Genomic DNA, 24,923 nt, shown 5'->3' with positions numbered 1-24,923 from the left:
AAAACACACATACAAGTAACATTATACAGATTGAACAGGGTGTATGGATGTATTTAGGAATACATACATGTATATGCATGTATGAGTGTAACAATTAATGAAAAAAGAGGCCATAAGCCATGACTTTTCAAGAAAGTAAAGAGGAGTAATGGGGGGGGATGATGTAATTACATTATAATTCAAAACCTAAAAAAATAAATAAATAAACCTTTCTGAAAAAGTCATATATTCAGATGTTTATCATAAAATTACACCAAAAATTGTCAAAATCAGCCAGAAAGGGAAAGACACAAATTCTAAACAAGGGAATACAGATAATAGTGACTAGAGGATTCTTGTTGTGGGGGAAAAATGGAGGCAGGAATTTACTAGAATTACAGCTTCAAATTACTAAAAGAGGAACTGTTATATTCAGAAAAAAGTGATCCTTAAATGTGAGGGTCATATATAATATTCCAGAAGATCCCAAGCTAGACTCTGTTGCCCATAGAATTTTATTAAACATAATGACTGCAGGTGACCTTGGGTCTAAGAGAAAATGATGGCAGATCTGCACATGGAGATCTATAAGAAGAAAGGAAATAAAAAATGACAAGGACGTGAGAAAAATGGGAAGTATGTCTTCTTTCTCCCATCTGTTCAAAGAGGTTTGTTTTTTTGTTTTGTTTTGTTTTGTTTTTTGTTTTTTTGTTTTTGTTGTTGTTGTTTTGAGGCAAAAGTAATAACCCTGAATGGTGGGACTCAGAACACAGAGAAGTGAAAGATACAACAGAAAGTTGACACAACAGGTAACTGGAATTGATCACATTTTACATAAATCGCACAGTAATAAGTGTGATACAAACAACATCAAATATGTGATCACATTTTAAAGTTTTGAATATTCTCCAAATGTGTGCTCAGCACACAGGCAACCATTTGTTCAGTGTTAGCCTGCAATTTCTGCATAGTCAAACTAGTAGTGTTGATAAAAGATGAAACATAAAAAATCTGAGTGTGCTCAGATACTGCCCTTCTTTTTGCATCAAATACCTATGCAGTACTTAACAACACATACTTCCTTCCTATGCCTGCTGATGATCTTGTCTTAAAAACAATGTAAGTGCAAAATCTAAAATAACATAGACAATCCTATTCATTCCAATAATTTGAGACTTTAGGAAGGGTAGCTACAAGAACAAGGTCTCACTATGCAGCTAAATTGACCTTAAACTAGAGATTCTCCTGCCTCAGACTCTCAATGGCTTGAATTGCCATCATTCCCAACTGTGGTGGTAATCTAATTGTACTGAAATATTATTTTGATTGTATGTTAATAAATAAAGTTGTCTGGGGGTCAGAGCTATTAGAGCCATAGCAAGAGTGTGGCGGTGGTGGCACACGCCTTTAATCCCATAAGATCTCTGTGTGTTCAGGGTCAGAGCTATTAGAGCCATAGCAAGAGTGTGGCGGTGGTGGCACACGCCTTTAATCCCATAAGATCTCTGTGTGTTCAGGGATACAGTCAGCATTGGAGACATATACCTTTAAGACCTAGGGGGCTGTACATTCAGACAGTGACGAGGCAGTCATGTGTTTGGGTTTACAACCAATGAGAAGGCAGAACGACATACTATAAAAAAACAAACCGACAGGAAGTAGGTCTCTTTTCGCGAAGCTGGGACAGCAGAAGGAAGGGTGAGATTTAGCTCTGAGCTCTGACCTCTCGACTTTCTCTTTTACATTGTTTCTGTGTTTCTTATTTAATAAGACGGTTGGTTACATCAATACCCAACCACACTCACCTCAATTATTTGCCTTTCAACGTATTTGTCATGTCAGATGTCTATAAAGCCTGGTGGATACAGATATGCAAATTTCTGTCCCCTATATTAGTCCCTAACAAACAATTAGAGGCATAAGATTTCAAACATAAGAAGCCATATATACAAGGGGGAGGACCCTACTGATGGACAATTGGCTGGTTGGTGGCAGGGTCAGCAGGAAAACTCCAAAGCCCACTCCAGTGCGTTCATATGATTGGGAGCAGCAGAGGACATTCCCACCTAGAGCAGAAGCACTTGCCTGAGGTTCATTCCCTTTCTTTGAAAGAATTCTGCCTAGCTGAAGGCAGGGCTTACCAGGACCAAAAAGGAAGCATACTATTGGTTTCCTAGAGCAATAGGTGACATATTTGGGAGGCATGGCAGTAGAACAAAAAGGGCTTTAGTGTGTCCTGGATTCTCACACTGGTTATCTCTGGATTCGGAGCATTGTTTCCTTCTGTGAGATGCCATCAGTTAGAATCTTGGCCTCTTCCATTATAGAAAAGAGCATGGCAGTGCCTCAAAAAAGTGTAAAGTACAACTCCCAAATGACCCAACAATCTCACTATTGGGAATACATTCAAAGGGAAGGAATTCAGTGTGCTGTGGGACGGTCCATATGTCAAATTGCTCTGATTGGTCAATAAATAAAACACTGGTTGGCCAGTGGCCAGGCAGGAAGTAGGTGGGACAAGGAGAGAGGAGAATTCTGGGAAGCAGAAGGCGGAGGCAGAGAGACACTGCAGCCACCGCCATGACCAGCAGCATGTGAAGATGCCGGTAAGCCACCAGCCACGTGGCAAGGTATAGATTTATGGAAATGGATTAATTTAAGCTATAAGAACAGTTAGCAAGAAGCCTGCCACGGCCATACAGTTTGTATGCAATATAAGTCTCTGTGTTTACTTGGTTGGGTCTGAGCGGCTGTGGGATTGGCGGGTAACAAAGATTTGTCCTGACTGTGGGCAAGGCAGAAAAACGCAAGCTACATCAGTGTGCCAACATGATGCCTCAACTCCCTGTTTGCTGCAGCACCACTCACAATAGTCAAGCTGGAATCAGCCCACGTGCCCAACAATGGACAAATGAGATAAAGACAATCTGGCATATGCATGCTATGGAATAGTAAGTCATAACAGGAAATAAAAAGAGCCAGATACAGAACACAAATACTGCATGGTCTCACTCACATGTGAAAGCTTTAAAAGGTAAATTCCCAGAAGGAAATTAGTGCAAGGTAATCAGAAGCTAAATTTATAGAGGATGCAAAGAAGAAGAAGAAGAGCTAGTAAGTACCAAAACACAGACTTGAATAACAAATTCTAGTAAAATAATCATCTATTGCATATTTTCTAATAGAAAAGTTTAGGCTCTCCAGTGGGGGTCAATTTGATGGTATCTGGAACCTGACAGGAAATTACACGATGGATTAAATGAGAAAGATCCTCCACCAGAGCAGGTGGGCCTCCTTGACATAAAGAGGTCCAAGGAAAAATCAATGCAGCCTGTTTGCCTGTCTTCATTTCTTGCTGGTGAATGCATCTCTGTTGCTACTGCTGCTGCTGCTGCATCCTTCTTTGACTTCAGACTATAGGCTCTTTGGGTTCCACTGTAGACTGAAGACCAATGACTTTTCAGGAATCTTCCCAGCCTTTGGCATCAGATTGAGATTGCTGAGGCACCTGGTCTCATAGGCTGAGCAGCAGTGGGTTTCTCAGCCTCTCCCACCACCATATGTAGACAGACATTGCTGGGCTACTCAGTCCTACCAGTAGAAAGCCATTCTAGTAAACTGTGTGTGTGTGTGTGTGTGTGTGTGTGTGTGTGTGTGTGTGTGTGTGTGTGTGTATTCTTATTCTACTGGTTCAGTGCCCCTGAAGACACTTAGATCAAGTGGAGCTAATTGTGAGTAGGACTGTAAAGAAAAGCAGGTACCACCGCAGAAATGAAAGCCGGACCAGAAGAACACTGATGTAGCCCAAACAACTTACCAGAAGGTAAGCCTTTAAGTCAGCATTTCTCAAAGTCAGTACCAAGAAACATGAGTTCTGTGGGACTTTAATAAGCATGGCTTGATTTTCAAAACAAGGCTTTCTAAACCAAATACACTTGGGGAACATTGGCTTCCATGATTTAAAATAAAAGCTTCCTTCTTCCAGGATTCTTAGATGACTTCCGTACAGGAATGGATGCTTCTAGCATGCTCCATACTGGGATGAACTTGGGCATGAGGTCTGTTTTTCTGGTTCACGTCATAGAACTACAGGGGCACTCCGGAAAAGTAAGTGTGAATGAAGGGGCCTCTGGTTCTCCTCTCACGACTCCCCCATGAACTCAGAACCCAGGACCACCCTATTTACAAGATACTGTGAGACGGTGCCCAGCATCTATGAGCTTCCTAAAGACTTAAATGTAATTGAGATTTGGAAGGAAAATTGCTGATTCCTTAGGAGGGTAAAATGGCCAGAAGAAAACTGAAAAAAAAAAATGTGCACTAAATATTTAGATAAATAGATATTTACCTAAAATGTAATGCTAATAACTATTTAACTGCCATTCAACATAGTAAATATGATCACTTAAAAATATAGTTATCCCAGCACCTAAGTACATTTTAACCTAATTGGTAAGCTGTGATTTGGGGGATCTACTAGAATGAAAACCTACAAGTCCAACTGTTATAATTTAGTTTCTTTTCTGTGACAAATACTATGATTAAAAAGCAGCATAGGACAAGAAAGAGTTAATTGCATCTTACAGGTGACAGTCCATCATTAAAGGAAGAAACTATGGAAGAATGTTGCTTGATGGCTTAGCTAGCTTCCTCATATATCCCAGGACCACCTGCCAAGAGAATGGTGCCACCCGTGGTGGACTAGACCCTCCTATATCAATCAATAATCAAGATAATTCCTACAGGCCAACAACTGAGGAATTGTTCAGTTGAGGCTCCCTTTATCAGGTGACTCTAGGCTATATCAAGCTGACAGTTGAAGCTTACTAGGACACTAGCCTAGTGGTATCTGTAATCTGAGCTAGACAGGAGACTGAGACAAAAGAATTCCAAAATAAACTTTGCATTGACTACAGAATGAGCTCAAGGCCAGCCTAGGCAACTCTGAGAGACATTTGTCTCAAAATAAAAAGTATGAAAGGTCTGAGGTTAAAACTCAATAGTAGAATACTTGCTTAGCATGAAGAAAAAACAAAAAGAAGGAATGAAAACCTAGAACTCAGAAATGACAGTGGTGGTTTTGATAAGGACTGTCCCCTTAAACTGTACACACACACACACACACACACACACACACAACCTAGAGCTGAAAAATTTCTAACCAATAAAAAGCCAAGACACACCCCTGTCACTAGGGCAGTGTCTGAATCCATTCAGTTTACCCAGCAGTGGGGTAAGGCTGGAAATCTTTCATTTCCGTCTTCCATGGCCCTCCATGCCCACGCTCACTACTCTTCGTATTCTTCACCACTGAGTATTCCTTTTTGGCAATAGCTGCTGCGCCCTGTAGCAAAGCTCAGCTCTTTCCCAGTAAGCTGACCCCTCCCTGTGAAAATCCATCAGAGCACTTAGCCTACAGCCAATGGCTTTCCGTTGACCTTCTTAGAGAAGCTGGGTCTCTCTGGCTTCCCTCCACAGAGATAGCTAATGGTAGCATTTCAAGGAGTGTGGAGAGGGACTCGGAGGATAATCCCATGGCTTTGAAAGCTCTTCTAAAGAAATGGCATTTATCTGAAACGATTTGTTCAAGCTATGCAAAGGTAGGCACCCTCAGAGTTTTGGCCACTGTGGACGAGACCAAGGGTAGTGGAGGTTTCCAGGGAGATGACTCTCCCTTCCAGGGTCACTGGAAAGATGCTGGGCTCATGGATGAGCTTCAGCTGTCAGTCAGCATCTGTACTACTTTGCAGGGAAAAAAAATAGAAAGAGAGACAGAGACTCTGACTTTTACAAAAGCTCATTCTTTCAAACAACCTATTTTTCAAACTCTGCTAAATATCACAGCAGGAACTAGACTCTTCTCCTTTCTCATGTTTGATTTTAAATGGAATGACTCATTTCTCATTGTCTCCCATAATCCAAAGTCTGTTGTGAGTGATTTCAACACTAAATGAACACACACTCATATAATCACACACACACACACACACACACACACACACACACACACTCACACACACACATATACACATGCACATGTTGGGGGGAGGGCTGCCCTTCCTTTGTTAATCTAATAAGGAAAAGTAGACGCAGTAGAGGATGACTACCTGAAGAAATTATTGTATGCACAAAGAGGAGAGAAACTACGGAATTATCTTTAAATTTTGCTGAACAAAGGGACCATGTTTCCAGTGCCCCCTCCCCCTGCCTTTTTAACGTTTTTTTAAGCTAAATTTTCCTATCCGTGAATCCGTTGATGACATTTTTTGCACTGAAGGAAGAATTTCACCAGGTCATCTAAAATCCTCCCCCTCCTGCGTCTCCTCCTCTTCCTTCTTCTCTCCCTCCCTATGACTGTCTCTGGAGAGTGCAGGATGACCAGTTCTCTAAAATGCTGACCTGGAGGGCAGAGCAGGTTTCCTCTGCATTTGGATTTCCATTTATCCCACTAAATTTCCTTACAGTTAATTTTTAAAGAGAATGAAAGAGTTCATTTTCTTGAATAACTGACAAAAAATGTGTTCTGTGGTAAGCAAATGAATTGGCACTTGGTGACCATTTATTGCCACCATGATAAAAATCCCTACCATGTGAAATCTCACTGGGCAATCTGAACTCTGCTGCTTTAATAGAATAATTGATCAAGTAATCAGGAAATACCAATACACCGTTAATACCCATCTAGAGCCAGCAACTGCTGTATCTTAATCCTACTCTCGCCTAGAGTATATTAAATGCAGCTTAGTCTGAATCACCTCAATAAACCTCTTGGCAGGATTTGCAAACATCAAGTAAAAATCTCTGCTCTATTAATCTGGTCCTTCTGCCAACTTGTCAGATGACTTTGTATAAAAGCCTGCCCTCCCCCCCCACCTCACCCCATACATGCACCTCCTTTCTTGGCCAATAAACTAGCAATAATAGATGTGTCTAGCACTCAGAAATGGCTGCAAGACTCTCCTTTGTATTTGGACAGCATTTTGCAAATGACAAGCTGGCTTAAGGCTAAAGATGTCAGAATGATACTTCAACACCAGTTGTGAGAGCAGAGCGGGCATTTCTTTTCTTTCTATTTCACTAACTCTTAACATCCTTAACCAGCCCTGTCTTATGGGATCCATGGGCAGAGGCTGCTTTGCACTCTGGTTTGAGCATTCATGACCTTCCCCACAACTCCACCACACCCTCACAATACTAACACAATTCCATACACGGTCAGACAGAGGAGATGATGCCGCGTGATAAACCTTGATACTCTCACTGTTAAGAATTTTCCAGCAGCTTCTCAAATATAGGCAGCATGAGAGTCAGCCCCATTCCTGGGGGTTCTAAATGGGCTCCTGCACCCAGCGAGATACAAATCCCTTTGTAAAGTCGTAGGTGAGCACACAGCTGTGCCCCTTGGCTGCTTCTTGTAACCCCATGGAAGACATCTAAGACACCAGGAGATGACAGCAGTGCTGTGACAGGCTATTCAGCCTCAAATAGAAATAGCTAAAAGAAAAAAAAATACTAAACAGAGAAATGGGTGAGAAACAGGCCTTCCTTTCCTTCAGTATGGGAAAGTAGAGCTCACTCCCACCTTGAATTAGAACCTCCTTTGTAAACTGAGGAGTTCGAGGATGCCGGTGTGATAGCTGATATACCCCTTTCAACCGACCTACACAGTTTGGACATAGGGATGGAGGAAAAACACTTACATGTGCCTAAGGTTTATTTCTCTAGGGGACAGCACTGGGATGGTATATGTTGGGACACATGCAAGCACATGGACTGCACATTCACTGTAGGTCTCAGGGGATGGTCCTCAGCAAACAAGCATATCTCCTACCCTACGAAGCATCCTCCGGTCCTGAAACAAGAGCCAGTCAAACTGAGCCAAGGCTCATAGCTTTTTCTTTTTCTCTTTTTATTTTCTTTCTTTTACCTCTCTCTCTCTCTCTCTCTCTCTCTCTCTCTCTCTCTCTCTCTCTCTCTCTCTCTCTCTCTCATTTAGGAAACATCTCCACATCGTCAGTTGGCTTGAGCGCCCTCATGCGTCTCAACAAAGGAATGTCACTCAAGGTCTTACAACTGGTTCTTCTGAAGGACAAGCTGGATAACACACCTCTTCAGGCTTGCTTCTTGAGTTTCTCCATGGGCTAAAGATTCACGGACTCTCCTGGGTCTGGGAGGAGCATGTCCCCCATGATAAAGAGTGACATCACAACTTAGACCTGGAGGGAATGAGAAGAGGAGGGTGGCCAATTTCAACTTGTCTGTTCTGGTTTAAGCCTGTCGGGTCATCTTGTCTTTTTCTCTTTCCTAACCCCATCCCAACTCACTGCACCTTGAGGAGCAAGGATCCAAGCATGAATGCTTTTCTCTGCAACACTGGTGTCCTTGCTACTATAACAAACAAATCTCAGATTTTTCCACATCCACAGCATCGTGAAAGTAAGCCATGCTTCTTCCCTGGTATGTTCTCTTTGGGTCCCGGTTTCCTCTTTTCTCCTGGCCAATATGTTTCTGCAGCCATGCCTGGCATACAAGAAAAAAAAAACCGCCCAGTAAATGATAAACAAATCCAAATCTATATGCTTTGCTCCAAGCCACTTGCCTTATAGCATTTCCAGAAAACACTTGCAACATGCATCCCTTAGTAACTAGCTTTGAGTCTCCTGGAGCACAGGAAAAGGCCAAATCAGTCTGCATTCTCCATTATTGCTGCCTAGAGCTGGGCACACAGTGACCAGCAGAGGTGGGGATGAAGGGTGTGGCAGGTGAAGGGGCAGGTGCATAAAATAAGTTTGCCTTCCTAATATACTTCTTTCCTTGCTTCGTCATCCTTGGTAGAATTTAAAGTAATCTGCAATGTGCAAGAGTCAGACTCATTTGGGAATTTAAGGTCTATACTGAAAACACTGAATCTATATAGGAAAAATTTAAAAAAAAAAAAAAAGGAGGAAAAATATTTTCCCCTCAATTTCCTCCTTCCATTTCCCCTTCTTATCTTGAGGTTAGGAAGGCATGAGTTAACAATCCAACAGAAAACACACAGACCAGGAATCGCCAAAGGAAAGTGGTCCAGCCTTGGTCAGTATGTCTGACCAACCTTGCAGGGCTTTGAATCCTGTTAACAGAACATTCACCAAGAAACAGGCGGGCTTGGACTCCTCTCACCAAAAAGGCAAAGAGCTGTTCCCTGCCTAGCTTGCAGCTAGCCAAATCCAACAAAGCCTTAGAGATTTTTGGCTTAATCTTCTCACTGAACACAAGCCAGCTCTCCACGAGTGCAGCCAGGACACCGTCACCAGCCTTCGCTGTTGGCAACGTCTCTTTCATGCTTCTTAGCACTTTCTTGGCTTGGGGGCAACACGCAGAGGTACCTTCTCTTCCCGCCCACTGCCCCCACAGGCACCTCCAACTGTGTAGCTTGGCTTTGGAAGGCTCCCCACCCACTGAAAGTACAGTCAAGACTCTTGTTAGGTAATCTACAACCCTATGTGAATGCCAGAAAACGCCTGCCTTATGGAAATGCTAGATCTTTCTTGCAATTAAAAAAATCATAGCCAAAACTAGGGCAGGAAAAGTCTGATGTGCATGACTTACCTAACTGCGAGAAGGGTCTTTTCCAAGAATGTCTTTAGTTTCATTCCTAAGATGAATTTATTCAAAGCACCTCTCATATTGATCCTCCATCCTTCCCATCACCATAGCAATCTCAGCAACACAAATGCCCATGAATCTCCAACCCTTCTTCTCCAAGTCACTGTCTGTATGATGACAAGCCCTACCCTGAGCAGAATCTTCCTGTAAAGAGTCTTGATGCCTCCTGTTATAAGATAAATTTCAGATTCTGAAAACTGACCTCCAGATTCTTCTGGCTTCTCTCAACACCCCGCCCCACCCCCAGGAAAGTTGCAGAGGAAGCTATATATCACCCCCAGAGTTGCCAAGAGTTCTGCCCCTGCCATCTCAAAGTACAGCACACAGCACGGTGATGGTGGATGTTCTGATATCCTCAAGCTGTGGGCTTATGGGGAGGAACTTGGCTTTGGGTACCTGTGCTTGCTGTCAATCCCCTCCCTTGACAAGTGCAGTGGTACTTGTGCACTTTGCAGTGGTGCTTGCATACTAGCTTCATTAAACTAGTGTAGCTGATCACCATTATATTTCCTTGAATGACAGCCCACCTGCCATTGGGAAGCACTTGGCACCATTAGAAACTAACCTCTGGGTATATAGATAGAGCTGTAAGTGAGTAAAATAAGGAGTGAAAATTCAACATCACACACACACACACACACACACACACACACACACACACACAAGCACAACACATCCTGATACTTGTAGGACATTGTGTTCTCGTAAGAGCTTCAGAGAGCTGGAAAAAGAAACTTTATTGTCAGAGGAAAAGCCATCCCCCTTCCCAGCTGGTGGACCAGCCAGAGGTCAAGTGTAGATCCTTGAGCAGCGCACAATGGCTGAGGAAGTAAAGGCTACTCAGAAATGGAAGTCAAGACCTTCTGGTAGAATCTGCACCTGTCTTCTTATTCCCTCTTTGAAAGGTAACGTTGAGTGATATATTCTGCAGGGCATACATGCTTTTTCCTGCCTAAAGCCATCAACAACCAACCTCAGAGCTTTCTAGAATAAGAATTTTATGAGACACAAGCTAGCCCCACTTTTCTACCTTAAAAGTTCACTTCCTTCTTGAAGTATGGAACCTTCCTCAAATCTCTAGCTGTCTCTCGGGCAAAGTCATGACATTCTGAATTTATAGAAAGTATCCTAACGTTGGTCATCTTTCCAATGAAATTTCAAGTGCCTCAGGTCAAGAATTATGTTTGCCTTCTAGATTTCTTCACTTTTATCCTCCCTGAGACACTGAACAGTATTATGCCTAGAAGGTACTGGAGAAACAATACCATTAACGAACAAAAACTGGACTGACAAGTTAAATAGTTTGCACATTTAATCAATCAAAAGATGAAATTAACTAATTGAAATGGAAATCTTTCCAATTTTTAACATATTTTCTCTGTCTTTTATTCCTTTTAGCCCTTGTTATAGCAAACATCCCTGCTTCCTAGAAATTCTTTTTTGCAAAGGGTGGGTTATAAGTTATTTTAACAAACCCGCTCCCTACACATAGACACACACACACACAATCACACACTCAGAGGTAAACCTGATTCTTGGCTTGACTTGTGAGGACAGAATTAGTGTTTGTTTGTTTGTTTGTTTGTTTTAGCTTTCATGTCAAGTTTCAGGATTGAACCTGAAGCCACTGGCTCTGTGTCTTTGCAAGACCATGCTGTCCAAGTCTGTAGAATTGCCAAAGGCTCGCTCACTTACCTCCTGAAAAATATTCAAGATTTTATTGTTGAATCCTCTCACCTCACCCCAGCCCTTAATGACCACCTTCCTACCCTGAGAAGTCCTCTCAAGGATCATTAACCTCCTTCATAACTTACGGACAAGCCTTCTTGTTGCCTACACTCCACTTATAAGAGAATATGAGCTGCTATGCTGGGCATGATTTGTGATTCCACTATAATTTTCCCATTAAGTCTCCAGTTTATCAGTCTCCTCTCCTACACATTCTGGTCTTTCCCTACCCTTTCTTCCCAGTCCCGCCTCCCCCCCTTCTCCCCCCTCCTCTTCCCCAATCTCCAAGAAGTGAACTGGTTTACCCAGCAGGGTTAGTCTTGCTTTGACCAGCTCATTGTTTCAACGTGATTATGAAGCGACTGGGCTTGAATACACAGTTTATTAATTTTCAGGCATTTGCCGTGTCCCTCGGTGGAGTGTGGTGTGAGTGAGTAGGTGAGCCTGGGTGTACAGACAGTAACCAACACTCCTGGAGTTGGCAGGGCCAGTGGTGACTATGAAGACAGTGTTGATGGGTGATCCAGGACTAGGGATGCAGCCAGTTTATACAGCGCAGGCCAGGATGCAGAAAACTGTGGGTTTGAACACCAGCACCACATGGTGGCAGATTCCTGTCATTGCAGCATGAGAAAGATGGAGACAGTGAGAAGACCAGGAGTTCAAGGTCACCCTTAGCTATGTATCAAGTTCAGCCTGGGCTACATGAGTCCTTGTTTCAAAATTTTATGTTCCCCGGGAATCATATCTCTTTGTAATTGTGTGGAATAAGATTTGAGAAGTGGAACAGCAAGGTAGAAGGACACGGCCAAGGTCAGAAGTTTAATAAATACCCCAGGATTGCTGAGGGAACAGCTGGGAGCTGTAACCAGAGCACCTCAGTTCACTAGGCTCTTGCACTCACATACATCTTTCTGCCATGGCTTACACATATCAGTGAGAATTCAAGATGCCTCCAGATCACAGCAAGGAATCAAAGATGCACGCTACAAGTGAACACACAAATGTAAAAAAAAAAAAAAAAAAAAAATGATGTTGAGCTCTTACAGAGAACAGCCTACTAAAATTAGAGAGCTGTTATAATTTGATTAAATTCTAATCTGTATCACATCTCCCTATCAAGCACTCAACATCCATTTTCTCCTAGTGGTTCACTTAAAAAAATATATATAAGATGAATTTCACAAGTACCTTGAAGAGCTTTTCAAGTGATTTTTTTTTCCTTTCAGTTTGATCAATACAGAGTTGTCACTTCAGCGTGTGAAAATAGCTTTTTCACACATCCCTGCACACACAGCCACACACACATATAAATCATTGGCAGCAGGTACTTTCAATTTGCTGGAAAATATTTCTAAGAAGTCAAAAAGCTCCAGCTGAATAAGCGTGCCCGCCTATTGGCTAAACGGACCAGTTGAAGGATCTGATTGGTCTATGATCCTGAGGACCGATAAGACGGCTATAAAATCCCTGGGTGCAGCTCTTGGGCCCCCAGTTTGCAAAAGCCAGAGGTGTAAGAAGAAGCAGCAGCAGCAGCAACAGCAGCAGCAGCAGCAGCCAGCCAGCCAACCAGCCAGCCAGCCACACACACAAAAATTCTTCCTCAAATCCTCACCTAAGCTTTCAGTATATCCAGATCCACATCTTAACTCAAGCCGGGAGAGGGAAAGAGGAAAGGGGGGGAGGAAAAAAAAAAAGCCAACAACTTAGCGGAAACTTCTCAGAGAATGCTCCAAAACTCAGCAGTGATTCTGGTGCTGGTCATCAGTGCTGCTGCCACGCACGAGGCGGAACAGAATGACTCTGTGAGCCCCAGAAAATCCCGGGTGGCGGCTCAAAATTCAGGTAAGCCAGCAAACCCAGGACTGGTTTCTCCCCCAAAGAGCTGTCCTCATTTGCCTCTCTCACTTTTGCATGTGTGTCTGTGACGGCTGATCTCGGTAATAAATGTGCTTCATGCCTGGTGGTAATGAACTGCCAGTGTAATCCAATAGCCTTAGGAAGTGGAGTTCCTTTGTTTAATAAATTGCATGCAACTAACGAAGAAGCTGGGCGCTCTGCTGAGGGTATTTCATTGCATAAGCCTAGCCTGATTGCCTGAAATCTGGCACGTACCCTCTTGTTAGGGGGAGGGGGCGGGGAAAGGCTTGAATGTTGGCATGCCTCACAGCTCTCCCTACTCCACGAGCCGGTCTTAAGGTGATGCGCGGCTTACCTGCTGCGATCCCTCTCTCTGCTCCTTTAAGACCTTGTAACTTGACTTCTGTACCTCTTCAGAGAGCACACAGGCAAGCCCCCTCTCCACTGATTTGTGGAACCATAGTCCTCAAGTCTGAAAAAAAAAATCCAGGGCGGATTCAAAAAGAAGGGGGGTGGGGGGGAGGGACCCACACACCCATTCCCTACAGGGCTGCCTGTCTCCTTCCTTGCTCTAACCGGCTCCATTCAATCGCCCAGGCAGCCCAGGGCCCCTAGAAGGAAGTGCATTTGTGAACCGAAGCAGTTCTTTCTCCAAGGGGAAGGTCTTACTTTCGGCCTGACTCCTGTACCAGTTAACTGTATATGGTCCTGGCCTCTGGAGGCCAAGAGGCATCAGGAGCACTCTGCCCCTTGACTTTTGGCTCCCCGCTCATTCCTCTCCCCAACTGTCAGCAGAGATGGGACCGCAGGTGTCAAAATGGGGCAGATGCTCTCCCTTGGAAGAGCGCAGGTCCCTGCCAAGAGGAGGCCTCTTGCCTCGCTTCCTTTTGTACTTAGTTGCTATAGCGATGCCGTGATTCACAATTCAAGCTTGCCCTAAAACAATAGCAGCCCTAATGCATATTAAAACTGCTTAAAGCAAAGTTATAATTTGAACCCGTGGAAATATATAATTAGGGAAATGACTTGTAACATCCCAGAGGCTGCGGGTGGTGGGAGGGGGGGGGGCGGGGAAGCCTAGCCTAACCAAACCATGCTTTTGATCTGGGAGGAGAATCCTACGGTATGAAGGCTACAGATCATTGCTTGCCGAGCTGCCTGCCAGAACACCCCTCCTTCTGTGGGAGAGAAATTACTTTTATGGCAGATCTTATCCAGAATGCAGAAAGCCTGGTGCAAGTTCTTTGCGGTTTTCTTCCAGCCTTGCACAAGGGTCGCCTTGGGCTTGTCGCTCACACCTGGGTTTCTCTTTTTTGAAAAGAAGCCTTTTTAATATGAGAGCTTATTCATACCTCTAAGCACTGGGCTGTGGTTGCGGAGCTAAGGGTGGATACAAAGGGCTCGGATTCCTTTCTGCCAATGCCATCAAGAGTTAAAAGCCCTCTTTGGGAAGGGTCTCCTTCCGAGTGGACTCAGCAAATTATTCTCTGCCATTTGGACTAAAATACCCATGCTTTTTACTCCAGACTGCATTTTTCAAATGGCAGCTGGATTCTCTGGTCCTCCCCTGACCCCATCGGGAGTCTGACCTTCAGTTACTGCTTTCAGCCTACCCATGCTTTCAAGTTCCAAGTGACAGTCTTTGATTCCTGTCACCGCCAGAAGGCACTGTGCATGACAAGGTCTCTAACCTTACTTCTCTAGCCACCAAAATGCACAGAAGGGTGAGACCCAGAAAGCATGTACCTGAGGGGGAAGTCAAAGTCATCTTTTCTTCTCTGACTCTTAAAAGCAAAAGGAGCCTGCCCATCCCCTTTCTCACGCCCCCCCCCGCCCCCACTTTTCTTCAAATTGTTCTATCTAATGGAACCCAAGGTCAAAGTTCGAGGATAAGTTCAGATCCCGTGCCCTGGGGTATTGGCCTCTATTCCTACTGGATCCAGAGCCCTTTGGCTTGACCCAGACTGGTTCTGCTTGTCTCTTTCAGCTGAAGTGGTCCGCTGCCTCAACAGTGCCCTGCAGGTCGGCTGTGGGGCTTTTGCATGCCTGGAAAACTCCACATGTGACACAGATGGGATGTACGACATTTGTAAATCCTTCTTGTACAGTGCTGCTAAATTTGACACTCAGGTAACGCGACCTTGACCTCTGCCTCACTGGCTTCTTGTCATTTGACAGGGTGCTCGGTACTGTTCTTAGGAGCCTACCTTGTAGGGAGACAAGCATGCTTCCCAGCCTCCTACTCAAAAGGCCCATCCCAAGGTGTAGAGAGACAGACAGACAGACAGACAGACACACACACACACACACACACATACACACACACACGTGCGCGAGCACATGGGGGAGGTTTGCGGGGGGGGGGGGGGGGAGCAGTTTAGACCAGGAGTAGGGAGTGGAGAGAGGCTGGCTTAGAACAGGAGAGATGACTAGCAGAAAAGCATTTCTGCTTTGAGAGGAAATAAAAATGTTCTTCTCTGAATGCCCTAGCATGCTGTCTGAAATTCTGAGTTACCGAGAACATAAAACTGATTGGGACCATCTTTACACCTCAGAACAGTTGATGATGGCTTCCTCCCATCACATTTCCTTTCTTTGGAGCTGCATGTTCAAGAAAGTCCTAGGGAGAAGGGCTTTTTCTTTTTTAGCTCTTGGCCTCGCTATGGAAGCAAGTCTCCTTGAAGGTCCCTGCAGCATAGACCCAGACCTCCTCTAATAGGGTACACTAATCCTTATCTTCTTGTCCCTGACAGGGAAAAGCATTTGTCAAAGAGAGCTTAAAATGCATCGCCAATGGGATCACCTCCAAGGTCTTCCTTGCCATTCGGAGGTGTTCTACCTTCCAGAGGATGATCGCGGAGGTGCAGGAGGAGTGTTACAGCAAACTGAATGTCTGCAGCATCGCCAAGCGCAACCCGGAAGCCATCACTGAAGTCATACAGCTGCCCAATCACTTCTCCAACAGGTACGGGGGGGAGAGGGGGGGCTCGTCTTCACGATCAGGGACATGGAGGGGGACTGGCCAGCCAAGCCAGAGAAGAAATTTTTCCCTCCAGTGTTAAAATCTTCCCATGCAGCTAGCAGAAAGCTGGTTTGCAGGAACCCTGGGTGGATGCAACTCTGTCCAATTCTTACCATAAGCCTGAAGCAAACAATGAAGCTTCTGGAAAACGCCTTTCTGAGACATCAGGTTTGGCTGAAACCATGACAGTTCAACAGAACAATAGGCCATGATAATCCCCCCCCCCCAGGTCAAATGTCAGAATGCAGACTTTTTTTTAAATCTGTGTATCTTTCAAATCAGTCCCAATGCCAAATATTTCAGTGGCTAATCCAGAGCAAGTCATCTCATTTCCCCAGAACTTGGAGTTGTCTCTATGAAAAGTGAAATGGCTTCAGGGAACCATTCTCATGTTCTCTTCAAAGCCTCATGTCATCCCAACCCTCGAGTCTATGATTCCCTAGAAGGAAAAGCTGGGAGCGACCCAGATCACATTTGTAACTCAGGTGATCCAAAGCCATTGGATTCACATCATCTGAGCTCCAGGTTTTGCTGGGTCTTTGACTTTGAAGTCTTTGCCAAACTGGAATGAACCCCTGATGCATAAGAGACCTGGCATCCTGGTCCAGTATGGGTATCTTGGAAAGATGTCTAGCGAGAGGTAAGGGATGCAGCTTGGGAGGACATGGACAGATAGAATCAGTAGTAATGCAAGCTAGTTAAGGATAGCCTATGGATGCTTCAAGCCAAATCCTATGCTTAAAGTCAGAAATCCTAAAATTCTCTGACTCTCCCACCAAGTCTGCGTGCATTCACAAGGAATAGTTGTGTTACTCTTGTCCCTAAGAGTTATCACACACTCAATCTGATAAATTTCCTAGCCAAATATCCCTATCCTTTCTGAGAGTAACAATGGTCAAGTCTATCTGAGCTTTGCCCCAACATGAAACTTCTGTGACATACAGGAGCCATTCTTAACTACAGGTTAGTGGCCTACAGAACCACAAGTCACCTTATGGAAATCGACCATGCAGCCCTTGATTGCAGCTCTACCAGAGCTCTTACTGATTTTTCTCAGAACAGGAAACAAATCAACTCTATTTTTTCTCAAATGACTTTTCTCTCTAGACCAACCTCAATTTTTAAAGTTCTCCTAGAAAGATTTTTGTTGAAGGGGGGAAGGGTTAACACTTGGCCATTTATTAGAGACTACCCCTTTGCCCTAGGGGAAAGAAATAAAGAATTCTTGGTAGGACGATGGCTGGGGACAAAGGATGTAGTTATGTAGTTTTAAAAGAAGGAGTATTAGCAGACTCGTTAGTACAAGTTTAGATTGTTAAAGATCCCAGGACACATGATCTATAATGTGTCAGGTGACCAAGTTCAAAGCTATACTCAGCTGGCTATTTCAATTAAAGTGGCATATTCCCTTGAGATTCACTGTAGAAAGGAAGCTACAGAGTTTGGACCAACGATTCCCACTACCCAAGAGGAAACTTAGGAAAGGCGTCCTTAGCCAGACCATTATTCTTTTTACAAAGTGCCTTGTTTGCAACGCCTTCAGAAAATGGTCCAGGCACAGTCTCCTTATCTCCTCTTGCTCACGTTCAGAAGGAAAGGTCAATGGGGAAAGGGTGGCACACTCTTAAACACCAGAATCTCTCATGCAGCTCTTACCTTTTTCCAAGTATTTCACTCCGCTGTTCAGGACTGGAGCGATTTCCGTTCCAGGAGGGGCTTGATCTGCTTGCTCTATTTCAGCTCCTCACCCGCCTAAAACATCCTGCTTTCCCAGCCTCAGTCCCAACATAGACACACGCAAAGTCCCTGCCAGTTGGCAACAAATTGCAAAGGGAAGTAGTTACAGGTTCATTCCACCTTCCTGTGGTTTGTCTAGCATGAGATTTAGGTCTGGGAGAATCCAAACCCTGTAACTGGACTGAAAGGCAGAACAGAAGTATGTGTACATGAGAGAGGTGCATCCAGAGAGAGGAGGTAGCTGGGAGTGCCCCCTGCCTTGATGGGCAACCCACACCGTCGGTCTTGAGGGGAGCAGGGAGAATTGACGAAGTGGACAAGGCACCACGAAGCTTGGGAACCAATGAGACACAGATCCAAAGTGGGAAAACTGGCAAAGCGTCCAGCTCTCTAGGGCATGGATAGGGAACAGGAAACAGAAGAATAATATTGATCAAGGGAAACAAAGGACTATTTATAAACTCTCACACAGAACGTTCCTAGGCAGAATGCGTGTATTTGGGTAAGCATGGCCGAAACTGTAGCTATGGAGAATATCTGATCTTATTCTTTACCAAGGGGTGGCGGCGGTGGCGGCGGGGAGGTGCTGAGGATAGAATCTGCAAAATAAGAAGAAAGACATGTGCTTTGTGAAAGGTCCTTCCAGGCTGTGAGACCCAGAAGGCTTAATCTGCTACCCCAGTTCAGTGTGTAGCCTCATGCCATAAAGGCCGTCGGGCTAGAGAACAGAATTGCCTCAACTCCCCCTGCAGAGGAGGTACCTTCTGCTGAGTTGTACTGGCTTGCTATCCTGAGAAGGAAAATGTACACTGAATCCTTGGAAACCAAATACCATAGCTGAAGGTGATAGTGATTCAGATCCTACTGCCCCCATCTAACTGACTGAAGGACAGAGGTTCAGAGAGATGAGCAACCTGCTGAAGGTCTCACAGCTTATGAGTCACCAAATAGAATCCAGAATTCACATGGCCTTGAGCCAAGCTATTTTGACTTCTACTTCAAAAAAAAAAAAAAAAAGCAGCTAGAAAAACCCTGCAAGAAGTTCCCGCAACCCAAAAATAGAATACCATGAATAACTAAATATACAAGCACCATGGTGTTCAGCAAGGAATTCTGTGTGTGCTCTCTCCTAAAAGAAAAGACACATCCCTCCTCATAGCTAGAGTAACTATATGTTCTTAGTACAAAAGGGTGCTCAATAAACACATGGCAATTGCTAAGTCAACTTTTGCTGGAGGCACAACCTCTTACAGCATCTGTGTTGCTTAGCAACCTGTAGTAAAAGTCTTCTCATTGGCCTGCATAGTCGAGTTGAATGCTGCATTCCAGTCTCATTGGAGACAATAGGGTTAGCTGAACTGGTGTCGGGCAGCCTGGCATGGGCTTCAGCCTTTGAGGAGCTCCTAATGGAGCCATGTATAATTTCCTATTTTAAGATGTTCCCTTAGCCTACTCCACTGAGTTACCAAAGCCCCCTCAGGGAAACAGAAGAGCAGGCAGGCTGACAGAGGTCAGAGGTCGTTGCCAAGAAAACCCAAGAGCAGGTATTCTGTTTAGCCCATCAGAGAAGGCAACAGCAAAGGTAGGTGCCCTCAGAATCAGGCACCAGTGGATCCTCCAAGCTGCCGGCCTGCCAGATGAATTCAGTTTCTTTAAGGGGTTTAGAGTTCTCCATCCGGACAAGAGTTTCCAATGCTGTCAAAGAAGGAGCTTTCCATTCATTCTGTTTCTAAAGAGCAATCACATTTTCTAGCCCATTTAGGGGCCCATGTGTCATGAAGAGTTCTTTCTAGATGTGAAAGGGTTAACTTCTCCGAGTTATAAAGTCCTTTACGGAACTGTATTGTCTAAGAACTAACTGCCCTCTAAAATAGACTCCAAGATGTAGGGGAGCTAATTCCTGGGAGAGCCCAGGAATTAGTAGATGCCTAGAGATCAATGAGGGTAGAGATGGCTGAAGCTGTTGGGGGCACAATTTTTTTTCTCAGTTTTTCCAAAACTACTTTTCTCCCCATTTCTCCATCCAAGTAAGCTCAGCTTGACTCATGGGCTTTGTAATTCCAAGGGCTGGAAAATGTCCCTCTGAGCCAGAGCAGCCCAATTTCACTCACAGCTGGATATAATTGTCCCTGAAAGGAGGGCTGTAGCCAGGACTATGGGCAAGCCAGACACTGTTCCTCTCTCTCCATCTCCAACTTCACCCTCTCGCCCAAAGAAGGGTGACCGCTTCGCTTCATCGCTCACGATCTGCCCTGTTTACTGTCCATCCTTCAAAGGACCTCTCTAGGAGGTCAAGTTATTCCAGCAAGATGCTTGCTCCTGTGCTCTGGGTGTTGAGTTAAAAATAAACAGGAACCCTCCCCCTCTGATGATCCTGTGGCCCCAGTGACATCCTGGCTACTCCTAGAAAAGGGTCTCTCCACATCAATACAGCAGGTCACTGTCACCAGGAGAGTCTCCTGTCAATGAGCCCAGAGCTAATAGGTTTCCACAACCATTGAGTCAGAAATGCCCCATCAGTTTGGAAAATACCTGAACTGTATGAGTTGTTTAGAAGTTTTGAATATAGATGGTTCCATCCTTTCACAGCCATAACACTTGGCAGCACTGTTTGGGACATTCAGAGAATTGTTGCATACATAACAGTCACTTATACCAAACACAAAGGTCTTTGTCTTTAGGGTTTTTGATTGTTTGCTTACAAATCTGCCAGAACCACAGATCATTTTTCTTCAGGAAACTGAGATTTTTTGAAGAATATTTTTATGTTCTTTTCATTGATGTTAAAGTTCAGTTGATATATTAAGAAAATATTTCAGTATAAATATAAGCATAGGGGCAGACAGTGAGACCTAAGAGAAGATCAGTGTTATGCATGCAAAGCAAAGGTGGATGTAGTCTTCTGAGGCAAGAGAGTCACCTTGTTATTTAAGTTCTGTTTCCTGGGGGGGGGGGGATATAAAATTTAACAGTGAATTATTGAGCAGACAATGCAGCCTGATGACACTCAGCCACTTGGATACAAAGAAGAAGGACATCCACCCTGCCCTTGAGATGTTTTCAAAATCAAGCCAGGGGAAAAGGAATAGTCATACTGCCATCAAATGTTGGTGTTTGAGGTGATAACTAAAGCCTGTGGGGAAGCCAAAGAAGGAAGAGGTCACAAAGGTGTGAGCAATGTGAAAGGGTTTCATGGACGTACAGAAGCATGAACTTTAAAGGGGCATTAATCTTTCCCTTTAAGTGCCCTTGCTAACTAGTGTTTGGCTGCAGAAGGCTACTGTATGCCTTCAAAGGAAGCCTTAAAACAGTCACAGTCAGTCAACAGCCTTTTCAAGACTACCTGAGTGGGTGTAAGGAAAGATTTCACAGGAAAATGCCTGGCTTTAGACCAAAGCTCAGTTAGAATGAGCACACACACCAAGGCAAAGGCAAGTTGCAAACAGACATCCAAATAACTGCTAGTCCATGTACAGTGATTCAGTACTAACACAAGGTTTGAGTTTAAGACCTACCTATTGTACTCATTTTACACGAGTATAAATCACAGGTATAGTACAGTGGACATGACTAAGTCCACTTCTGCCATTAATTCATTGTATGACATTGAGCACAATCCTAGTTTCTTCTCTACACAATGACAGCATTTTGTGTTGTCCCATTTCTCCCTAAGGGTCTTTGTTTTCTAGAATTTCAGACATTACAGTTACCCTACTACTGTTTAGTTTGGTCTACATCTCTTGAAGTATAAACCTGGAGATGGACTTTCTAGTGTTATATGGTGAACCCAGAGCTTGGAAGGAAACGAAAGCCACCTTCAGCTTTGAATAGCTTGAGCACTGATGTCAGGACCTGATCCTTACATGGCTTTCCCTAATAAACATTCTCCCAATGCAGATACTACAACAGACTTGTCCGAAGCCTTCTGGAATGTGATGAAGACACAGTCCGCACAATCAGAGACAGCCTAATGGAGAAAATTGGGCCCAACATGGCCAGCCTCTTCCACATCCTGCAGACAGACCACTGTGCCCAGACACACCCCAGAGCTGACTTCAACAGGAGGCGCACAAATGAGCCACAGAAGCTGAAAGTCCTCCTCAGGAACCTCCGAGGTGAGGGGGACTCTCCCTCCCACATCAAACGTACCTCCCATGAGAGTGCATAACCAGGGAGAGGTATTCACAGCCTCAACAAACTAATAGCATTTTAGGGGTGTTGACACACCAACTTTGAGTGTACTGTGCCTGGTTTGATTTTTTTTAAAGTAAGTCCTATTTTCTATCCCCCCCCTTAAAGAAAATTGCATGAAACTAGGCTTCCGTAATCAATATCCCAACATTCTGCAATGACAGCATTCTTACCAACAGAATACATGTGATCATTCACCCTCTCCTTGAGAGAATGTAGCCTCTTTCATCCCCTCTCTCTATGAATTCTTTTCCCAGATCCCTATCAATGCTTCTCAAACACAAAACGTTCATGTAACTGCACAGTCATTGTAATCTGAAGATGCGGAGCCCTTTAGAATGGTCACCTAGTAGAGTTAGCCAATATAAAACAACTTTATTTAAATGCATGTCTTAAACGCTCATAAATATGTTCAATGGAATTCGTGTTATGAATCTGTGCTGGCCATGGACGAATATGAATGTCATGTTTGAATTCTTGATCTCTAATGACGCTTATGGTCTCTATCCTCCAATGTCTAATTTCCTTTCTGACATATTGACCAAATTGCTCAAGCCTGGTTCTCCAGCCAGACTTTGAGCCAGCATCTTCTTGCATCTAATGAAAAACAAAAAGCTAACATCTTTATGTACTGTAACTGCTCAGAGCTTTAAAAGTATCTTTAACAATTGTCTTAAAAACAGAGAATCTTAAGGTCTAACTGTGGAATATAAATAGCTGAAAACTATTGTACTGTACATAAATTCCAGAGGACTCTGCTTAACAAAGCAGTCTATAATAACTTTATTGCATATAGATTTAGTTTTGTACCTTAGCTTTATTTTCCTTTTCCTGGGAATGAAATAACTATCTCACTTCCAGATATCCGCGTTCATGCTCCTTGTGGCCTTTTTTATAACTAAGGGGGTAGAAGTAGTTTTAACTCAACATCAGAACTTAAGATGGGCCTATACGAGATAGGAAAACCCAACAGGTTATCTGAAGGACCCCAGGGAAAATGTTCATCTCCCAGCCCACCTCAACCCAGAGGCTACATTTGACTTAGGTGTATCCTGAAACAACTCTGTCACATCCAACTGGGAATTACAGGAATCAAAAAGATCATCGCTTTGGGCTTGGACACCGAGTGTGACAAGGCCTACTGTCCCCTTGGAAGTGGCAGTTCTTGGCTCATCACCTTCCATCAGTGCCTGGAACTCCGGTAAATGATGGTGTTGGAGATTCTTCCACTAAGCCAATCAGGAATGAGTCAATCAGCCTTTGGGTCTTTAGTCCGGGGAACTTGGGCTTGAGGGGTGTAAATAACCCTGGGATGTCCAGCCTTAATAGACTCCTCTTACATTTTTGTCCTGTAACACGCTGCCTGCCAAAGTAGTCCTGGCAGCTGGACCATCTCTGTAGGATCTTTAACAAAAAAAAAAAAGAAAAAAGATTTAAAAAAAAAAAAGAAAAAATATAGAAAGAATGAAGGAGGGCATAAGAGCTGGTGGTTTGATCATTTCCGCTGTAATGTTTACAAGATGGCAGCCACCAAAGCCAAATGATTAACCTGTCTACGAACAACAGTAGTTTCTCAGGGTCATTGTCCTTGAACCCAACAGCCCCTCATGAGTGTCACTGCTCACCAAAGGTCAATGCTGAGAGAGGAAGGGGAAGGGGCAGCTCCAAAGTCACGTGGGTAGAAACTATTGGTGCTTGACTCTCACGAGGCTACACCCCAGAGTTGACCAAATTGAGTGATAGGGACCCTGGTGGGAGGAGGGAGGGCACCTCTCCAGGGAAATAAAAAGCAATACAACTTTACCACAAAGCCTTTAAAACCAGTAACATAGTGCTCAAGGACCAAGTTTAAGTGCAGCAGCCGCCGCCACGGCAGCCGCAGCCGCTGCTGCTGCCTTTGTCCCCACACAGCCTCTCCGCGTGCTGACATCAGATTGTGAAGGGCATTTTTATACTCAGAACTGTCCCATCCCCAGGTCCCAAGCAAATGGACACTGCCTTAGCCTCTTGGAAATCAGGTAGCACATATTCTAAGCTAGATTCACCCGTCTCCCCCACGTCCCACCCCAGGCAAGGCTGACTTCTCTGAACCAGAAAAGCTAATCAAGTGTGTGTGTTGTGCATTTTGCAAACCCACTAAGCCAGAACCCCAAAGTGGCAAGTAGCTTATGAGAATTCCTAGTAAAATTCTCTCTGATCTTTAGTTCGGTAGATTTTCTTTCTCTCTTCTCTATTTTTCTCCTCTGTTCTGTTTTTTGTTTTTGTTTTTGTTTTTGTTTTTTTAATTTTGCTGTGACCTCTTCAAGTCGTGGTATAGCCTCTTTTCTCCCCACAGTGATATTGGTATATGTGTCAACAATACATATATCTACTACACATATGGAAAGAAGCAGTTCTCACAACGTTGCTAGTTTTTTGCTTCCTTTTCTCCTTGCCCCCCCTGTCCCCCCTTCCACCTCCTCCTTGAACTTCCAAAGCTTTGTTTCATGTTTGCTGCGGAGTGTTTCGGGGGCTAACCTAGACCAGTTTGCATGATCTCCTCTCTTGTGATTTGGTTGCACTTTAGAACATTTTTGTGCCGTTATATTTGCATTATGTATTTATAATTTAAATGATATTTAGGTTTTTGGCTGAGTACTGGAATAAACAGTGAGCATATCTGGTATATGTCATTATTTATTGTTAAATTACATTTTTAAGCTCCATGTGCATATAAAAGTTATGAAACATATCATGGTAATGACAGATGCAAGTTATT

The 24,923-nt window shown here is 44.0% G+C and overlaps 1 protein-coding gene and 1 long non-coding RNA gene across 2 annotated transcripts; one reads left to right on the top strand and one right to left on the bottom strand.

Moving 5' to 3' along the window:
• Window positions 1–7,972: 7,972 nt before the first annotated feature.
• Window positions 7,973–13,681, bottom strand: LOC114702697. Its single transcript, XR_005092159.1, has 4 exons — window positions 13,571–13,681; window positions 9,571–9,793; window positions 8,309–8,499; window positions 7,973–8,195 (listed from the first exon to the last, which is right to left on the bottom strand). It is a non-coding gene; the product is annotated as an uncharacterized LOC114702697 (long non-coding RNA).
• On the top strand, window positions 12,859–24,828 carry Stc1 (stanniocalcin 1). Its single transcript, XM_028883186.2, has 4 exons — window positions 12,859–13,200; window positions 15,203–15,345; window positions 15,969–16,180; window positions 21,872–24,828. The coding sequence occupies exons 1-4, from the start codon at window positions 13,083–13,085 to the stop codon at window positions 22,140–22,142; spliced, it is 744 nt and encodes a 247-aa protein (XP_028739019.1). The 5' UTR covers window positions 12,859–13,082; the 3' UTR covers window positions 22,143–24,828.
• Window positions 24,829–24,923: the final 95 nt, after the last annotated feature.

The sequence above is a fragment of the Peromyscus leucopus genome, chromosome 9, assembly GCF_004664715.2.
Source record: "Peromyscus leucopus breed LL Stock chromosome 9, UCI_PerLeu_2.1, whole genome shotgun sequence".
NCBI lineage: Eukaryota > Metazoa > Chordata > Mammalia > Rodentia > Cricetidae > Peromyscus > Peromyscus leucopus.
This window is presented reverse-complemented; position numbering and strand designations above follow the sequence as displayed.

What these genes read in the sequence shown, in the direction of transcription:
- Stc1 (XM_028883186.2), top strand. Translation starts at nt 13,083, where the DNA reads ATGCTCCAAAACTCAGCAGTGATTCTGGTGCTGGTCATCAGTGCTGCT. An exon ending in GGTGGCGGCTCAAAATTCAG is followed by an intron (nt 13,201 to 15,202) that starts GTAAGCCAGCAA and finishes TGTCTCTTTCAG; the next exon opens with CTGAAGTGGTCCGCTGCCTC. An exon ending in CTGCTAAATTTGACACTCAG is followed by an intron (nt 15,346 to 15,968) that starts GTAACGCGACCT and finishes TGTCCCTGACAG; the next exon opens with GGAAAAGCATTTGTCAAAGA.